Raw genomic sequence first — 17,869 nt, forward strand, 5'->3', positions numbered from 1 at the left:
CACACAGTCTTAAAGAAGGTGCAACAGCGCCTCTTTCCCCTCAGGAGGTTGAAAAGGTTTGGCATGGCCCCTCAATTCCTAAAAATGTTCTACAGCTGAACCATTGAGAGCATGTTGACTGGCTGCATCACTGCTTGGTATGCCAACTGCACCGCCCTCCATCGCATGGCTCTACAGAGGGTGGTGTGGACAGCCCAGTACATCACTGGGACCGAGCTCCCTGCCATCCAGGACCTCTATCAGGCAGTGTGAAAGGAAGTCCCGGAAAATTGTTAAAGATTCCAGCCACCAAAGTCATAGACAGTTCTCTCTGCTTCCACATGGCAAGTGGTACCGGTGCATCAAATTTGACACCAACAGGCTCCTTAACAGCTTCTATCCCCAAGCCATAAGATTGCTAAACAGCTCACAGAATGGCTACATTGACTACCTGAGTTGACCATTGTATTTTATTTTTGCACTGACTCAAGACTCTACACTCACGCACACTGACACTCCAACACACACATAACACATGCACACTCATTTATACTGACTCTACACACACACACACACAATCATCATATACAAGGCTGCTACTCTGTTTATCATATATCCTGATGCCTAGTCACATTACCACTATACATATCTACCTCTATTACTCCAGTATCCCTGCACATTGTAAATAAGAGTGTCTCAGTATGGGTTTGGTTGTGTCAGTGCAGTGCGAGCTTTCATACCTCTCCCAATGCTCCCTCCCTTTCTCCATCCACCACTCTTTTCGCTGTTTTATTTTTTACATTTTTTTTCACCCCTTTTTTCTCCCTAATTTCATGGTATCCAATTGGTAGTTACAGTCTTGTCTCGTCGCTGCAACTCCCGTACGGACTCGGGAGAGGCGAAGGTCGAGAGCCATGCGTCCTCCGAAACACAACCCAACCAAGCAGCACTGCTTCTTGACACAATGCACATCCAACCCGGAAGCCAGCCACACCAATGTGTCGGAGGAAACACCGTACACCTGATGACTGTGTCAGCGTGCACTGCGCCCGGCTCACCACAGGAGTCGCTAGTGCGCGATGAGACAAGGATATCCCTGCCGGCCAAACCATCCCTAACCCAGACGACGCTGGGCCAATTGTGCGCCGCACCATGAGCCTCCCGGTTGCGGCCGGCTGCGACAGAGCCTGGGCTCGAACCCAGAGTCTCTAGTGGCACAGCCTTAGACCACTGCGCCACTCGGGAGGCCTCTTTGCAGTGTTTCTATTGCTCACCTTCCCTATCTCCTTTCTCTCTCGCTCCACTCGATTACACAGCTATTCCCTCCCTGGGTGTTACTCTCTGTCCTTAGTTTAAGTATTATTTTTCACACCCATTGCCCTCTCTCTCTACCCCCTGTCCCTCCCTTCCTGGCTTACCTTCTTTCTCCAGACTCCTCCCAGATCTCTCCCTGCCAGTTATGTAACAGTTGGAATGGTAGCAGCCGCTCGGCCCCAGTGCTCCATAAACCCGATTCTTCATCCTGCTCGTTCTCCCCCACCTCCTCCTCAAGGCTAGAGTTCACCCAAACACCATGACACAGCTGGCTGCCTGTAGCACCCCCTCAGAGGATGACAGCTACAGTCTGCTCCACGAACGCATACACACACTACAAACAGAAATTTAACTCACGAGCTAGCTAATTGTCTTCCTTCCATTGAAAATGACTGGCGATGGTAGCTAGGTCGTTGATACTGTCGGCAAATGTGGATAACCCTAGGTTATTCATAAATAGAGCAGGTGTCTGTGCATGTCTGGACGTATGTGTGTGCATGTGAGAGAGAGAGAGAGAGAGAGAGAGAGAAAAAAGGGGAGACAGTGGCAAGAGTGGCACCAACTGGTTACTGTATAGTCTAGTCTGCTCTAGTCTACTTGCTCTAGTCTACTGCCTCAGCCTGGCCACACTAGTCTACTGCCTCAGCCTGGCCACACTAGTCTACTGCCTCAGCCTGGCCACACTAGTCTACGGTAAACAGCCTGGTCTCACTAGTCTACTGTAAACAGCCTGGCCGCACTAGTCTACGGGAAACAGCCTGGCCGCACTAGTCTACTGTAAACAGCCTGGCCTCACTAGTCTACTGTAAACAGCCTGGCCGCACTAGTCTACGGGAAACAGCCTGGCCGCACTAGTCTACTGGAAACAGCCTGGCCGCACTAGTCTACTGGAAACAGCCTGGCCGCACTAGTCTACTGGAAACAGCCTGGCCGCACTAGTCTACGGGAAACAGCCTGGCCGCACTAGTCTACAGGAAACAGCCTGGCCGCACTAGTCTACTGGAAACAGCCTGGCCGCACTAGTCTACTGGAAACAGCCTGGCTGCGCACCGGTCTACTGGAAACAGCCACTGGAAACAGCCTGGCCGCACTAGTCTACTGTAAACAGCCTGGCCGCGCACCGGTCTACTGGAAACAGCCACTGGAAACAGCCTGGCCGCACTAGTCTACTGTAAACAGCCTGGCCGCGCACCGGTCTACTGGAAACAGCCTGGCCGCACTAGTCTACTGTAAACAGCCTGGCCGCGCACCGGTCTACTGGAAACACCCTGGCCGCACTAGTCTATGGGAAACAGCCTGGCCACGCACCGGTCTACTGGAAACGGCCTGGCTGCGCACCGGTCTACTGGAAACAGCCACTGGAAACAGCCTAGCCACACTAGTCTACTGTAAACAGCCTGGCCGCGCACCGGTCTACTGGAAACAGCCACTGGAAACAGCCTGGCCACGCACCGGTCTACTGGAAACAGCCTGGCCACGCACCGGTCTACTGGAAACAGCCTGGCCACGCACCGGTCTACTGGAAACAGCCTGGCCACGCACCGGTCTACTGGAAACAGCCTGGCCACGCACCGGTCTACTGGAAACAGCCTGGCCACGCACCGGTCTACTGGAAACAGCCTGGCCAAGCACCGGTCTACTGGAAACAGCCTGGCCACGTACCGGTCTACTGGAAACAGCCTGGCCACGCACCGGTCTACTGGAAACAGCCTGGCCACGCACCGGTCTACTGGAAACAGCCTGGCCACGCACCGGTCTGCTGTAAACAGCCAGGCTGCTGTGGTCTACTGTAAACAGCCTGGCTGCTGTGGTCTACTGTAAACAGCCAGGCTGCTGTGGTCTGCTGTAAACAGCCAGGCTGCTGTGGTCTACTGTAAACAGCCAGGCTGCTGTGGTCTACTGTAAACAGCCTGGCTGCTGTGGTCTGCTGTAAACAGCCTGACTGCACTGGTCTACTGTAAACAGCCAGGCTGCTGTGGTCTACTGTAAACAGCCAGGCTGCTGTGGTCTGCCGTAAACAGCCTGGCTGCTGTGGTCTGCCGTAAACAGCCTGGCTGCTGTGGTCTGCCGTAAACAGCCTGGCTGCTGTGGTCTGCCGTAAACAGCCTGGCTGCTGTGGTCTGCTGTAAACAGCCAGGCTGCTGTGGTCTACTGTAAACAGCCAGGCTGCTGTGGTCTACTGTAAACAGCCTGGCTGGTGTGGTCTGCCGTAAACAGCCTGGCTGCTGTGGTCTGCCGTAAACAGCCTGGCTGCTGTGGTCTGCCGTAAACAGCCTGGCTGCTGTGGTCTACTGTAAACAGCCAGGCTGCTGTGGTCTACTGTAAACAGACTGGCTGCTGTGGTCTACTGTAAACAGCCTGACTGCACTGGTCTACTGTAAATCACCTTGGCTGTACTGGTCTACTGTAAACAGGTCCAGGGGAGAGGCATGGGCACCCAGCTACAGTCTCCTATGTTATTAAACTGCCCCGGGCTTCTGACACACAGACCGACATTGACACACACAAAGAGCTATAGGAACACACAACACAACATTTCTAAATGCATCCATCACAACAGGCCTAATGGGTAGCTCTCGGCACTATGGGAGTATGTCTGGGGATGGGTGACTCTACTGCTTCACTGCCTTGTAAACAAGACATGCATCCTTCTCTGTCCTACTTCCTCCCTCTCCATCTCTTTCTCTCCCTTTCTGTCTCTTTCTTTCTTTCGGTCTCTCTCTAATGCCTTCCCTCTTCCTCTTTGGTCAAGCCATATCCCCAGGCTTGACAATGTCTTAGCCAATGGCAATGTCTCGCCATGTCCTTCCATTATCAATAGCTTCCATAGCTTCTGTTAGGAGCCTGAATAAACCAGACAGCCTTTCTTACACAATGGACATTAATAACAGTGTTTCATAAGCTCCAAGTGCACGTCACATGACCAAAACATCACCTGCGACTACCACTAACTCCTCAGGCATATGTAAACACCAGAGACACTTGAACACAGGGCTGTGCACAGCCTTTTCATGGGGAAGGTGCTCAAAATGACAAGCATTACACTTACAACATGTACCAGTAAACCAACCACCCACAAGAACACTTTTACTTTGGACTGCAGGATAAGTGTCACTCCTGTGTCACTCCTCTCAGCTCAGGCATCTGCTCCGTCTCAGACCCTGGCATTAGGCACGGCTCTGCCTGTCTGCCACACACTGCCCCAACGGCGTCGGTCTCATCTCTCTCTCTCTCTCTCCAAATCAAAAGGTCATATGTTTACATTGCCAAAGCAAATGGAATAGACAATAAACAAAAGGTAAATAAACAAGGAAACATTAGTGAACATTACACTTACAAAAGTTAAAAGAATATACATTTTACATGGTATACTATTCGCTATGTACAGTGTTGTAACAATGTGCAAGTAGTTGAAGTACGAAAGGGAAGATAAATATTGGTGGTATTTACAATTTGTTTGTGCTCCACTGGTTGCCCTTTTCTCATGGCAACGGGCCACATATCTTGCTGCTGTGACGGCATAATGTGGTATTTTGCCTAACAGATATGGGAGTTTATCGATGTTTGATTTGTTTTCACATTCTTTGCGGGTCTCTGTGATCTGTTGGAAACATGTGTCTCTAATGTGGTCTCTCTCTCTCTCTCTCTCTCTCTCTGTTACGTCCATGTGTCTCAATGCAGCATGTTATCTGCTAACTTCTAACAGACAAAACAGGCCCTGGTCACTATAATGGCTTGCTTGGCCCTGTATCCATATGATAAGATATATAATGTAGATATACGATAAAGCTGGGCAGCAGCATAGTTTTTTGGTTGTGAAATCCTTCTTCCTGAGTGCAGGCCCGAAGCAGATGCAGTGTTGTGTTTATTACACATGTATAACGTATTTGGGGAGGATAATTCCTCTTGTCCTCCCTAATAAAAAGTAACCTTTCCTCACAAGGCATTGGTTTTGGTCAACAGATAACATGCCAAAGGATGTTTCTAACAGCATAATTGGCAGACTGCAATTCGTGATTTGGAGTACTGACTAACTGAATCACTGACAGAGTGGTGCAGCAACCTAGTGTAACCTAACCATCTTAATGATTGGGATCACTATTACAGGCCGTGGGTGTCAAATCAACAATCAACAAATCAATCTGCTATTCAGCTTTTCTTCTATGAAAGACTGCATTTTGAAACATTGCAGGAAGCAGAAAGCTGCTGGAGACTATAACATACTATTAAATTGGCATCAATGGAAGGTGTTTTGTGTGATTGCTGATGCGCGACCATTCATAACCAAGCATCAGATTATTCATATTCTCTACAGTATGAGACCCAATATATTGTTCACTGGTAGGAGACCTGCAGGCAACTGATGCATAAGCATTTTCATTGGTGACAAGATATATCCCCAAAATACACACTAGATTACTCGAAAACAAACGTGAAATTAGTTAAAATTGTGAGACAAAACACGTTAATGTGGAGATAAGGGTAAGTGGGTACACCCCAAACAGGTGCAATAGTCTTGCGTAACAGACCAAGCCCATTGCTGCACCACAAACGAACGCAAGCAGCTTCCGAGCAGCAGGACCCGTGTGCAGAAAAAAAATCTAGCATCATTATTGCTTGTTACATTGTCATTGTAGTCTATTGTTGACAGCTCTAAATTTTGGGAAACATTAAAGCAGTGAGTTGTAATCACAACCCCCTAATGCAAAAAACAGAAACAAAAAGTAAACACGTGACCATTACGCCTGCAACACTGTTGCGCTGTCATTTTTCCCTACCTTCCGACTGTTCCAGTACTGACCCACATGTCGGTCCGCCCGTCAAATTAACCGGGCGCGAGAAATGAGTGGGGTGGAGGAAAGAAGAGGCTGCCTCCTCGAGAGCCTTGGCTTGAGAGAACTAGGTAAGTAGAGCTAATGTTGCACAAAAACTCAGCGCTAAAACAAAGATAGCATTTTCCTTCCTTTCACTTCAGATTGCTCACTGACTAATTTAGCACCTAGCTAAAGCAGTAAGTAACTCTGTACTTTTGCTTAAACTGCTCTTCTTTGGTAAAATATCAACCATAACCCTATCTCCCCTGTGAGCTAGGCGTCTATTAGTTAATGTCTCTCCAGCTGATTTCTTCAAAGGCACGCCCCTTTGGTGTGCGTCATGATGTCTTGGCGACGGGGAGCCAATGGTAAGGACTCGTGCTCTTCCTGTTACCGCCCTAAAGCAGTTTCCCCGCCCGTTAACAACCAAAAAGGAATTACGCCGATACTAAAATGTATACCAAACAAAAAACATTGATTTGAAAGTTTAACAAACCATAGAACTCTATGCACAAGGACTACGTTTCATAATTTCCCCTGAACATTTTACAAGAACACATCTGCAGGAATAACTGTGCAGATACAACGTTCGATAACAGAATAAAACTGAGTGAGATTTTACCATAATACCAAATGTAGCATCTGCACAGTTTTTTCCCAGTAAATGTTTTTGTTTTTTTGTCTCAGTGTAATTCCATTATCAACAGCATTGTCACAAGTGTATTTTGGCACAAACTGTAGATGAAACAAGTGGAACATCTATTTATGATTTTCAAATATTATACAAAGTATAATACACAGTTCTTGATGTCATATTATTTGATCTCTTATTGAAGAAAGCTAACCAAAGACTATATGGCCCTTCACTTCCAAAACATGACTATGGTACTTCACTCCCCAAAAACATTTCAAATTCAGGTCAAATATTTGCCAAACAGATCACTGTGAGATGGTTGTCACTAGTTACCAGAACTGAAAAGTCCAAACTAGCTCAATTGTAAAAATGCCTGATTATTTTGTTGTTGTTGTCTTTTTAGTCTTAATTTAAGGTTAGGGTTAGGCAGTGTGGTTAAGGTAAAGGTTAGGTTTAAATTCATCATTTTGACTTTGTGGCATTTTGACTTAATCTATTTTGACTTAATCAATTTTACAGCCTGAATGTAAAATTGGTTAAATTGAAATTGTGTGTCACTGGCTTACACACAATACCACATAATGTCAAAGTGGAATTATGTTTTAAGAAATGTTTATAAATTCATTAAAAATAAAGAGCTGAAATGTCTAGAGTCAATAAGTATTCAACCCCTTTGTTATGACAAGCCTAAATAAGTTCAGGAGTAAAAAATGTGCTTAACAAGTCACATGATAAGTTGAATGGACTCACTCTGTGTGCAGTAAGTGTTTAATATACATTTTGAAGAACCTAACATGGTCCACACTCACCCGCACAGTCGTGAAGAGGGCAAGGCAGTGCCTCTTCCCCCTCAGGATGCTGAAAAGATTTGGCATGGGCCCCTCAAAAAGTTCTACAGATGCACCATCGAGAGCATCTTGACTAGCTGCATCACCGCATGGTCTGGCAAATGCAACGCCCTTGACCAAAAAGCGCTACAGCGGGTGGTGTGGACAGCCCAGTACATCATTGGGGCCGAGCTCCCTGCCATCCAGGAACTCTATATCAGAATATCTATATCAGAGGAAGCCCCGAAAACTGACCAACTGAGACAGCTTCTACCCTCAAGCCATACGACTGCCAAATAGCCAGACTGCTAAATTGTCAATTAATGGTACCCAAACTGTCTGCACTGACTATCTTGCACTGACCCTATGCACACTCACTAACTAGACTACATATACACACCATACACACACTCACTAACTAGACTACATATACACACCATACACACACTCACTAACTAGACTACATATACACACCATACACACATTCACTCACGCCCACTACATTGACACTCACACACATTCACTACACTACATACGCACACACACACATACCACACACACACACATAACTTTCTGCTGCTATTCTGTTCTTTATTTTACTCTTATTATTATCTATCCTGATGCCTAGTCACTTTACCCTGCCTTCATGTACATATCTACCTCAAATACCTCGTACCTCTCCACATTGATCTGGTACTGCTACTCCCTGTATATAGCTCCATTCTTGTGTATTTTATTTTATTCCTCGTGTTACTATTTCTTTTATTTTTAAACTCTGCATTGTTGGGAAGGGCTCGTAAGCAATTATTTCATAGTAAAGTCTACAACAGTTGTATTCGGCATATGTGACAAATAAAATAGGATTTGATTTGAATGACTACGTCATCTCTGTAACCCACACATACAGATAATTGTAAGGTCCCTCAGTCGAGCAACGCATTTTAAACACAAATCCAACCACAAAGACTAGGGAGGTCTGTTCAACGTTTTGTATCAAGACTGCCCAAATGTGCCTAATTGGTTTCTTAATAACTTTTCAAGTTCATAACTGTGCACTCTTCTCAAACAATAGCATGGTATTATTTCACTGTAATAGCTACTGTAAATTGGACAGCACAGTTAGATTAACAAGAATTGAAGCTTTCTGCCCATATCAGATATGTCTATGTCCTGGGAAATCTTCTTGTTACTTACAACCTCATGCTAATTGCATTAGCCCATGTTAGCGCAACCGTCCCACCAATCCTGTAGAGGTTAATAAAACAGTTACAGAGTTTAATGGCTGTGATGGGAGAAAACTGAGGATGGATCAACAACATTGTAGTAACTACACAATACTAACCTAAATTACAGAGCGAAAAGAAGGAAGCCTGTATAGAATAAAAATATTCCAAAACATACATCCTGCTTGAAATAAGGCACTAAAGTACAACTGCAATAAATGTGCCAAAGAAATTAACCTCAATACAAAGCGTTATGTTTGGGGCATCACTGAGTACCACTCTTCATATTTTCAAGCATGTTATGGGTATGCTTGTCATCAGTAAAGACTAGGGAGTTTTGTAGGATAAAAATACATAGAATAGAGCTAAGCACAAGCAAAATCCTAGAGGAACACTTGGTTCAGTCTGCTTTCCAACAGACACTGGAAGACAAATTCACCTTTCGGTAAGACAATAACCTAAAACACACCCCAAATCTACACTGGCGTTGTTTACCAAGACGACATTGAAGGTTTCTGAGTGGCCAAGTTACAATTTTGTCTTAAATCGACTTGAAAAACTAGGTCAAGACTCGAAAATGGCTGTATAGCAATGATCAACAACCAACTTGACCGAGTTTGAATTCTTTCATAACAATGTGCAAAGATTTTACAATCCAGGTGGGAAAAGCTCTTAGAGACTTACTTAGCAAGACAAAGATGATTCTAACATGTATTGACTCTGGGGTGTGAATACTTGTGTAAAAGAGATATTTCTATATTTTACTTCCAATAAATTAGCAACATTATTATTATTATTTTTTACATTTCATTTTGTCATTATAGGGTATTGTGTGGAATTCAGGCTGTAACACAACGAAATGTGGAATAATCCAAGCAGAATGAATACTTTCTGAAGGCACTGTATGTGAGATCATTGGCATGGCAACGTGCTACCACACACAGCAACACCAACAGTCATGTGCTCAGCCACCCCTGTAAATACAGGAGCACAGAGATGGCACTGTAGATGAGAAAGGTAAGCCTCCCCCAGCTGTATAATAAACTAGCCATTATTTTTCATGATCGGAACGTCTGGGAATTCAGTGCCTGGAACATTAAGCTATGCCACATGGGATTAAGTGCCTGGAACGTTAAGCTATGCCACAGGGGATTCAGTGCCTGGAACGTTAAGCTATGCCACAGGGGATTCAGTGCCTGGAACGTTAAGCTATGCCACAGGGGATTCAGTGCCTGGAACGTTAAGCTATGCCACAGGGGATTCAGTGCCTGGAACGTTAAGCTATGCCACAGGGGATTCAGTGCCTGGAACGTTAAGATATGCCACAGGGGATTAAGTGCCTGGAACGTTAAGCTATGCCACAGGGGATTCAGTGCCTGGAACGTTAAGCTATGCCACAAGGGATTAAGTGCCTGGAACGTTAAGCTATGCCACAGGGGATTAAGTGCCTGGAACGTTAAGCTATGCCACAGGGGATTCAGTGCCTGGAACGTTAAGCTATGCCACAGGGAATTCAGTGCCTGGAACGTTAAGCTATGCCACAGGGAATTCAGTGCCTGGAACGTTAAGCTATGCCACAGGGAATTCAGTGCCTGGAACGTTAAGCTATGCCACAGGGGATTCAGTGCCTGGAACGTTAAGCTATGCCACAGGGAATTCAGTGCCTGGAACGTTAAGCTATGCCACAGGGGATTCAGTGCCTGGAACGTTAAGCTATGCCACAGGGGATTCAGTGCCTGGAACGTTAAGCTATGCCACAGGGAATTCAGTGCCTGGAACGTTAAGCTATGCCACAGGGGATTCAGTGCCTGGAACGTTAAGCTATGCCACAGGGGATTCAGTGCCTGGAACGTTAAGCTATGCCACAGGGGATTAAGTGCCACTGTGTTGCCAAGAATAAACATTTATTTAACGTAACGCATGACTTTATATTTTCATTATAAGGGCATAGATTTAACACTTAAAGCTGGAATCCTTCATTGAAACAATAACAAAGCGACACCCTGCCTGTGTTTTGGTAAAAAACGGAGAAATGTAAACACTCAAATTCAAAGCATCCATGATTTCAAAATGATACTTTTAGCCATGTGTTGAGGCTATACCGTGTTTGTTTACATTAACTTTGCTTACAAACATTGGAGTATAACAAGTTGAACTGAGCTCATGAGGCATTTATAAGTTATATTCTTCAAGAATCAATGGGTATATATCATTAAGTTATAAGTCCAAAAATTGATGTAGCAACTAAGGATTCTAGCTTTAAAGGTAGAGTCAGCGTTATGACGTAGATGCAGAAAGTAAACAGCATAGTGGGTCAATTTCTGCAACAACTAAGAGTGTTGAAGCACGAGGCTCAAGTTCTCCACTGTTTTGGTCCAGTGGCTACCACGTTGTACAAGTGTGAAGCAAACCTGTGCACACACGCCGATACTGTGTGTGACTCTCGCTCATCACAATATCTGCAGTGCTGCACGTGGCAAAGTAATTTCACTGAGTCTACCTTTGACTACCCCATGCACGGTGACCAGACAATGTGTCCTGTAGGATGTTTCTTTAAATTGTAATTACTTCGCCACTATTGGCCTATTTATTGCCTTACCTCCTTACTTCATTTGCACATACTGTATACAGATTTTCTATTCTGTTATTGACTGTACGTTTGTTTATCCCATGTGTAATTCTGTGTTGTTGTTTTTGTCGCACTGCTTTGCTTTATCTTGGACAGGTCGCAGTTGTAATTGATAACTTGTTCTCAACTGGCCTACCTGGTTAAATAAAGGTGAAATAAAAAATATATATTTTGGCATCACAGGTGATAGGCTTACTCCTTAGCCTTTGGCCTATGCGCCCAATATTTCCAATGTTCTCATCTGATGCACAAAAAATCCTCTGGATGAAAATGTTGTCATTAAAAGGTGGGAATTAGGACCAACATTTAAATGCTACCCAAAAATACCCTCTATTGATTGTATAAGGGAAAGAAGACTGACATCTCCTGGTGGACCTAGGTACTGCATGTTCCAAAAGAATGTAGGAGGAAAACATGTTTTGGTGCTGACAGGTAGTTCTGTCATTCTGTAGTGAAAGGCTGTTACTGCTCGGGAACAGCTTAGCTTACGCCCCCTGTTCCCACAGTCTTGTCAATGCAGTCACTCAGCCCTGTCTGTCAGCCGACACACACACATACACACGCACAGACTCACACACAAACCTGCACACGAGTGTACGCACGCACACACGCTCACACACACACACACAGCCCTCACCAGACACACGCACGGATTCACATGCACTCACCTGCAGACGCGTGTACGCACACTCAAATGGACGCACGCACACACACACACACACACACACACACACACACACACACACACACACACCCTGAGAAAGCGCTGCCCCCTTGCCCCCTCTGGCATGGCACAAATGGAACGTCATGAATGATGGGATTGGAATGCTGCATAAAACGGGGGGTCATGGTCTTACATTGAGGGCTATAACATTAGAAGAGGCAGTGCTTGTTAAGAAGGTGCCTTGTGACAGAACTCTCAAGTGGCCTCCTTGTTCCAGTCGCAAGAAGCACTGGGCTTGTATCAGTGTTTTATTACTATGTTATTGAAATTGTATTACATATTGTTATTAAATGTGTTTGGAAATGTCTCTTTGCTGCTGTACTGTAATGAACTGTGGGTTGAGAATGATCCTTGCTGGTGTACTGTCATGAACTGTGGGTTGAGAATGATCCTTGCTGGTGTACTGTCATGAACTGTGGGTTGAGAATGATCCTTGCTGGTGTACTGTAATGAACTGTGGGTTGAGAATGATCCTTGCTGGTGTACTGTAATGAACTGTGGGTTGAGAATGATCCTTGCTGGTGTACTGTAATGAACTGTGGGTTGAGAATGATCCTTGCTGGTGTACTGTCATGAACTGTGGGTTGAGAATGATCCTTGCTGGTGTACTGTCATGAACTGTGGGTTGAGAATGATCCTTGCTGGTGTACTGTCATGAACTGTGGGTTGAGAATGATCCTTGATGGTGTACTATAATGAACTGTGGGTTGAAAATGATCCTTGTTGGTGTACTGTAATGAACTGTGGGTTGAGAATAATTGAGGCCATAGATTAAGGAAGAGAGTTATCTTGTCTAAACAAAGTCAATTATTTCCTAAAAATACAGAGAAACAAGTGGCCGTCACATGAACATAAGACTGGGAAATATGCTCTGCCATATTTGTTGATTTAGCTTTCCACACACACACACACACACACACACACACACACACACACACACACACACACACACACACACACACACACACACACTTACACAGGCTGCTGGAGCAGTAGGGGAGCCTTGCTGACTAGGCCACAGTCTGTCTATCTGTCTGTCTGCCTGTGTCTTCTTCCCTCTGTGCCCAGACCATGAATCCCTGACCCTGAGAATTCACCCAACAGCTCCCCAAGATGAGCCACATTCAGACACTGACACTACCCCCAATCCCTGTCAGTTCACCCCAATATCCTATGTCCCGTGCTTCAGTCTCATTCCCTGTCAGCTCAGCCCACTATCCTATGTCCCGTGCTTCAGTCCCAATCCCTGTCAGTTCACCCCACTATCCTATGTCCCGTGCTTCAGTCTCAATCCCTGTCAGTTCACCCCACTGTCCTATGTCCCATGCTTCAGTCTCAATCCCTGTCAGTTCACCCCACTATCCTATGTCCCGTGCTTCAGTCCCAATCCCTGTCAGTTCACCCCACTATCCTATGTCCCGTGCTTCAGTCTCAATCCCTGTCAGTTCACCCCACTATCCTATGTCCCATGCTTCAGTCTCAATCCCTGTCAGTTCAGCCCACTGTCCTATGTCCCGTGCTTCAGTCTCAATCCCTGTCAGTTCAGTCCACTGTCCTATGTCCCATGCTTCAGTCCCAATCCCTGTCAGTTCAGTCCACTGTCCTATGTCCCGTGCTTCAGTCTCAATCCCTGTCAGTTCACCCCACTGTCCTATGTCCCATGCTTCAGTCTCAATCCCTGTCAGTTCACCCCACTGTCCTATGTCCCATGCTTCAGTCTCAATCCCTGTCAGCTCAGTCCACTGTCCTATGTCCCGTGCTTCAGTCTCAATCCCTGTCAGCTCAGTCCACTGTCCTATGTCCCATGCTTCAGTCTCAATCCCTGTCAGCTCAGTCCACTGTCCTATGTTCCGTGCTTCAGTCACACTATCCTATCAGTCCACTGTCCTATGTCCCAGCTTCAGTCCAATCCCTGTCAGTTAAGTCTGTCCTATGTCCCATGCTTCCCTGTCCCAATCCAGTCTCAATCCCTGTCAGCTCAGTCCACTGTCCTATGTCCCATGCTTCAGTCTCAATCCCTGTCAGCTCAGCCCACTGTCCTATGTCCCATGCTTCAGTCTCAATCCCTGTCAGTTCAGCCCACTGTCCTATGTCCCGTGCTTCAGTCTCAATCCCTGTCAGTTCAGCCCACTGTCCTATGTCCCGTGCTTCAGTCTCAATCCCTGTCAGCTCAGCCCACTGTCCTATGTCCCATGCTTCAGTCTCAATCCCTGTCAGCTCAGCCCACTGTCCTATGTCCCGTGCTTCAGTCTCAATCCCTGTCAGTTCACCCCACTGTCCTATGTCCCATGCTTCAGTCTCAATCCCTGTCAGTTCAGTCCACTATCCTATGTCCCATGCTTCAGTCTCAATCCCTGTCAGTTCAGTCCACTGTCCTATGTCCCATGCTTCAGTCCCAATCCCTGTCAATTCAGTCCACTGTCCTATGTCCCGTGCTTCAGTCTCAATCCCTGTCAGTTCACCCCACTGTCCTATGTCCCATGCTTCAGTCTCAATCCCTGTCAGTTCACCCCACTGTCCTATGTCCCATGCTTCAGTCTCAATCCCTGTCAGTTCACCCCACTATCCTATGTCCCGTGCTTCAGTCTCAATCCCTGTCAGTTCAGTCCACTGTCCTATGTCCCATGCTTCAGTCCCAATCCCTGTCAGTTCAGTCCACTGTCCTATGTCCCGTGCTTCAGTCTCAATCCCTGTCAGTTCACCCCACTATCCTATGTCCCATGCTTCAGTCTCAATCCCTGTCAGTTCACCCCACTGTCCTATGTCCCATGCTTCAGTCTCAATCCCTGTCAGCTCAGTCCACTGTCCTATGTCCCGTGCTTCAGTCTCAATCCCTGTCAGCTCAGTCCACTGTCCTATGTCCCGTGCTTCAGTCTCAATCCCTGTCAGCTCAGTCCACTGTCCTATGTCCCATGCTTCAGTCTCAATCCCTGTCAGCTCAGTCCACTATCCTATGTCCCATGCTTCAGTCTCAATCCCTGTCAGCTCAGTCCACTGTCCTATGTCCCGTGCTTCAGTCTCAATCCCTGTCAGTTCAGTCCACTGTCCTATGTCCCATGCTTCAGTCTCAATCCCTGTCAGTTCAGCCCACTGTCCTATGTCCCGTGCTTCAGTCTCAATCCCTGTCAGTTCAGCCCACTGTCCTATGTCCCATGCTTCAGTCCCAATCCCTGTCAGCTCATCCCACTGTCCTTGAGACTTTTACTCAAGTAGAATTCTACTGGGTGGCATTCACTTTTACTTGAGTCATTTTCTATTAAGGTATCTTTACTTTTATGCAAGTATGACAATTGGGTACTTTTTCCACTACTGGTCAAAACACCCAGCATCTTGCACCTCCACACCCACAGAGAGCTCCCCTCAGACACCATGTGACAGCCAGAAGCCTCCACACTGACACAACTAGGTCAGTATCATAGTGGGCCATCCAACAGTCCCCCAAAACCAGGGAAGAGATAGGCTTACCACAGAGTCAACTCTCAATTTCACTCTGTCAGAGATTGAGGAAGTTTGAAAGTCAGCAGGGAGATAGTTTTTATTTTGTTTTGCAAAGGGAAGTGGAGTTTGCTGCTTGCTTGTCCTCAGGGAAACGTAGTGGTCAAAGGTGAGGGGTGAAGATGATGCTGCTGGAGGGGCAGGCGACCTTGTTGGGAAAAGTGAAGCTGGCATTCCTAAATACACACACGCACGTGCACACAGACACAGACACACACACACACACAGTGTGTGTCAGCCCAGCTGTCAGTAAACAGTATGCGTCTCACTAGTCCTAATGGGGACATATCAGTCTCTGCACACAGCACAACAACATAGCCTCCATGATACAGGAAACACACATACATTTGACCAGTATGTAACTGTTGTGGGGTATGAGGTTGTATAGTATAATGGAGGGCACCTTAGTTCCTTCTTCTGATGCAGTACTCAATGTAATGTAATAGTTGTCATTTGTAATGCTGTACTTTATATTGGTTGTACTATTGTGTAGGCCTATATAGAACAGCAGATATTGAAGGCAAGGACTTTAGGTCCTACATACTTTCAGATAGTTTTGTTTGTGATATCCATGTCTATGCCTTTTGCCCTACAACTTTAAAAGTATTCACTGACAAAAGGCCTTTCTGCTGGATAAGATCATAGGCCATATTCACAAAGCGTCTCAGCATAGGAATCTTGAATTTTATTTGGATCCCCATTGGCTGACACCATGACGACAGCTAATCTTCCTGTGGTCCAACACAGAACTAAAAACACATTACACACAATTACAGAATGACAGGGCCCCCAGTAGGAGAGCTGATCTAGGATCAGTTTGGATATGGCCCTGAGCTAGACTGCTAGCTAGATGACTATAACCCTCCTGTCCACGTCAGTAGCTGTGATGAGAGGTTGTGATGAATGCAGCTATGCAGGGAATGTGAAGTGACTTAGAGGGAAGAGGATGTGTTGTGTTTAAATGCCTTGTGTCTCAGGGATGTAAAACAGGCCTCTGATGATGATGATGCCAGCAGTGAGTTTTATCAGAGCCCCCCCCCCCCCCCCCCACCACCACCACCATACCACTGAGCAGGCAGGCAGTCCTTTCACACCAGCCACAGGCCATGTACAGTCATGTGGCATCTCTGCTCTCTGCCATCACTTCTGCACCACTCCCTTACCCCCTTCAGCTAGATATGCACCGCTTAAAAGTAGGGGTGGGGGCATGGGAGGAACTCAGGGGGTGGGGGGCATGGGAGGAACTCAGGGGGTGGGGGGCATGGGAGGAACTCAGTGGGCGGGGGCATGGGAGGAACTCAGGGGGTGGGGGGCATGGGAGGAACTCAGTGGGCGGGGGGCATGGGAGGAACTCAGCTGTGAAACACCTCACAGTGCTCAAGTCCAAACACCTCACAGCGCTCAAGTCAAACACCTCACAGCGCTCAAGTCAAACACCTCACAGTGCTCAAGTCCAAACACCTCACAGTGCTTAAGTCAAACACCTCACAGTGCTCATGTCCAAACACCTCACAGTGCTCAAGTCCAAACACCTCACAGCGCTCAAGTCCAAACACCTCACAGCGCTCAAGTCAAACACCTCACAGTGCTCAAGTCCAAACACCTCACAGTGCTCAGCTCAAACACCTCACAGTGCTTAAGTCAAACACAAGAAATTCCAGACATTGTTTTCTAGCTAAACTGTTTTTGTTTTGCTTCAGTGTTTGAAATGCCACAGCCCTGAGCGCAACACAGTTAATAAGGAGTGAGTGAGGGGTGAGGGGAGGTAGAGGCGGAGGGGTTTGAAGTGGACGCTCTGAATTCTTGACTGCTTTGATGGAGACAAACTGCATGGAACGATGTCTGTGGATAGCCTGTCATGTGTCTGCGTCAACCCCGAACTCACTTACACACACCACCCTGTACTTACTGCTACAAGGGGAGTGAGGTTGCTCATGCGTATCTTATAGGGACACATCCCCTCAGCGGGGAAAGGGACACACAGGTCAGCAGAGGTGCTCCTTACAGTGTGGCTCTGTCTAGTGGCAGTTCTAATCTCATTAAGGCTCCACTCAGCCGCTGTTCAGGGGCTTAATTACCCAGGCCAAACACACACAAGTATGCAAGCACACGGCCCCACAACCTGCCTCTGCACTGGACACACACACACACACACACACACACACACACACACACACACAGGGAACCTCTGTATGACACAGGCCAGGGACACACACACAGCTCCCAGATT

The 17,869-nt window shown here is 46.6% G+C and overlaps 1 protein-coding gene across 3 annotated transcripts in view; it reads right to left on the reverse strand.

Annotated features, from left to right (window-relative positions):
- rhobtb4 (Rho related BTB domain containing 4) overlaps positions 1-17,869 on the reverse strand; it is a 71,345-nt gene that overhangs the window by 33,401 nt on the left and 20,075 nt on the right. The window contains exon 1 of one of the 3 annotated variants that reach the window (XM_065011408.1): positions 6,072-6,403. The exons of the other annotated variants lie outside the window; for them this stretch is intronic. Coding sequence (XP_064867480.1) covers positions 6,072-6,100 — 29 coding nt within the window. The 5' untranslated portion in view covers positions 6,101-6,403. Of the gene's footprint in view, positions 1-6,071; positions 6,404-17,869 lie in introns of those variants that run through there. 3 annotated transcript variants of the gene reach the window in all.

This window comes from Oncorhynchus nerka, linkage group LG27 (genome assembly GCF_034236695.1).
Source record: "Oncorhynchus nerka isolate Pitt River linkage group LG27, Oner_Uvic_2.0, whole genome shotgun sequence".
Lineage (NCBI taxonomy): Eukaryota > Metazoa > Chordata > Actinopteri > Salmoniformes > Salmonidae > Oncorhynchus > Oncorhynchus nerka.